At 36.1% G+C, this 1896-nt stretch overlaps 1 protein-coding gene across 3 annotated transcripts in view; it reads right to left on the bottom strand.

Moving 5' to 3' along the window:
* LOC106532874 (nuclear body protein SP140-like protein) overlaps nucleotides 1–1896 on the bottom strand; it is a 24539-nt gene that overhangs the window by 4092 nt on the left and 18551 nt on the right. For 2 of the 3 annotated variants that reach the window (XM_014029039.1, XM_014029038.1), the window contains exons 13-15: nucleotides 832–949; nucleotides 678–752; nucleotides 401–544 (exon numbers count right to left, since the gene is read on the bottom strand). In XM_014029039.1, coding sequence (XP_013884493.1) covers nucleotides 401–544; nucleotides 678–752; nucleotides 832–949 — 337 coding nt within the window. Of the gene's footprint in view, nucleotides 1–400; nucleotides 545–677; nucleotides 753–831; nucleotides 950–1896 lie in introns of those variants that run through there. The other variant, XM_014029040.1, reaches the window with a different exon arrangement.

Raw genomic sequence — 1896 nt, 5'->3', positions numbered from 1 at the left:
TGTTATGGTAACGGGTCAATATCAGTATCGGTCAGTTCTCAAGGTTGTAATATCGGTATCGTATCGGAAGTGAAAAAGTGGTATCGGGACATCCCTAGTATTTTTCATGCTAATGCAATATTTAGCCAGTAGGACAGAATCTCACAACAGACACAAAGGACCTTGCCAAAAATGCTAAAGTTCARACAGAGTAGGACGTACAAATTAGAAATGGAGGAAAGAAAAAAAGACCTATCACACCTGATATCATCATTGCAATATTTACAAATATTGKCATCACAAGATTTTCTCATATCGTGCAGCCCTACAACATATTCAGTCTTATAGGTGTTATTAGTCACAGTTCCTCAGTTGTACTGAAATACATGAAAATAAAAGTCTTCAAAGCATTTTTTCTTACCTGGTTGAATGTGGCACAGTTGGTGAAAATGAGCTCTACATCAGACACAAACTCGCCAACCGTCGTGTACTGTTTCTTCTGCAGTTTCTCAGCTATGTTGCCCAGCCACATTGGAGTCCTAATAAAACGGGAGTAGCTTTCTATCTGTTGGTGTGGAGCACAATTTATTATATTACAATAAAACATGTTTATAATGTGATTCCAACTACTGCAGCAGGTTTTCATTTTTTTAAGTGAGGAAAAATAGTTTGTAAAGCCATGAAAAAAGGCGCCTTACATGAAGTGTGGGGTTTGAGGCAAATATTTGCTCCTCGTCAGCATTGAACAGATACAGGAGGAGATACTGGCATTCCTGTTAATAAATGACCATCAAGGATGAGTGGCAGCAGTGTGACGGAGAGAAGGACACAACCAATCAGACTGATGCTAACCAGCATGTGTTGAGATATTTGGCGAGACAAGACAGCTTCAGTCATCTGCTCATCAGCATAACGGTACACTTGGTTGGCTTTAAAAACACAGAACGTGCACATCCAAGGTCTGACATCACTGCACACACATGAAACATAACGACATACATCAACAAACAAATGATGTACTGGATGTTAAGCAGAACAGAAACAAATACAAAGTTTCCATTTTTTATTATTTTTTTGTCTCTTTTAGGTTAGTTTATGGAACTGGGTTTGAATCTAAATGTCTTGACTGAATTGGACTGCATGTAGTTTCATAGGAGCTTAACCCCATCCCTTATATAGATTCTTGCAGGCTAAATGATAATATTGCTGCAACACTGGAATATGCCTGACTGCAGTGAATACAATGACAGAAAAAAAACAACACTTAAGGTGAATATCTGGCCATCAGAAAATGAAGAAAACAAACACCCATCAACCAAACATAAACATATGCATGCATATATACCAAGGAGTTTATTTAGAACAGCTGGAGTGCACAAAAACCACYTGACCYTGTGARRGGCTGGTGAAGCTAGCGGCTAACGCAAAACGGTCAAGAGTCTGGATTTCCCATCACTGTACATGTTGGAAACAGGGCAGAAAAAAAGGACTGACGATGTAGAAATCATAAAAACTATTAATAATAATATTAATCCAATTATTATTAATATTTTGCAGTTTATATAATCTATCTAACGTTTTAAATGTCAGAAAAGCTGTTTGTGTTATGGATTTATTAAAAGAAGATAAACAGGAAAACGTCTCATTTCACAACACAAGTCAGCAGATTTGATCTTATTTAGCTCAATATGATCTGAGCAGAACATAATGTAACAGTTTAAAATTAAAACAATCTTATAAAGTCCATGTAATCACTGTTATTTATTGAACTGATTAGCAGATATTAGCTTGTGGAGCATATATACAGAGTTTAGCACTGCTGAATCATGCTACAATTTAACACAAACTATTAAATATTGCAGTTGATTTGTCCTCTGATTTATATTTAGACCTACAGAGTGTAAAATAATATTATAA

The sequence above is a fragment of the Austrofundulus limnaeus genome, unplaced genomic scaffold (genome assembly GCF_001266775.1).
Source record: "Austrofundulus limnaeus strain Quisiro unplaced genomic scaffold, Austrofundulus_limnaeus-1.0 Scaffold845, whole genome shotgun sequence".
Classification (NCBI taxonomy): Eukaryota; Metazoa; Chordata; class Actinopteri; order Cyprinodontiformes; family Rivulidae; genus Austrofundulus; species Austrofundulus limnaeus.
Note: the sequence above shows the minus strand (reverse complement) of the source record. Positions and strands in the feature narration are given on the sequence as shown.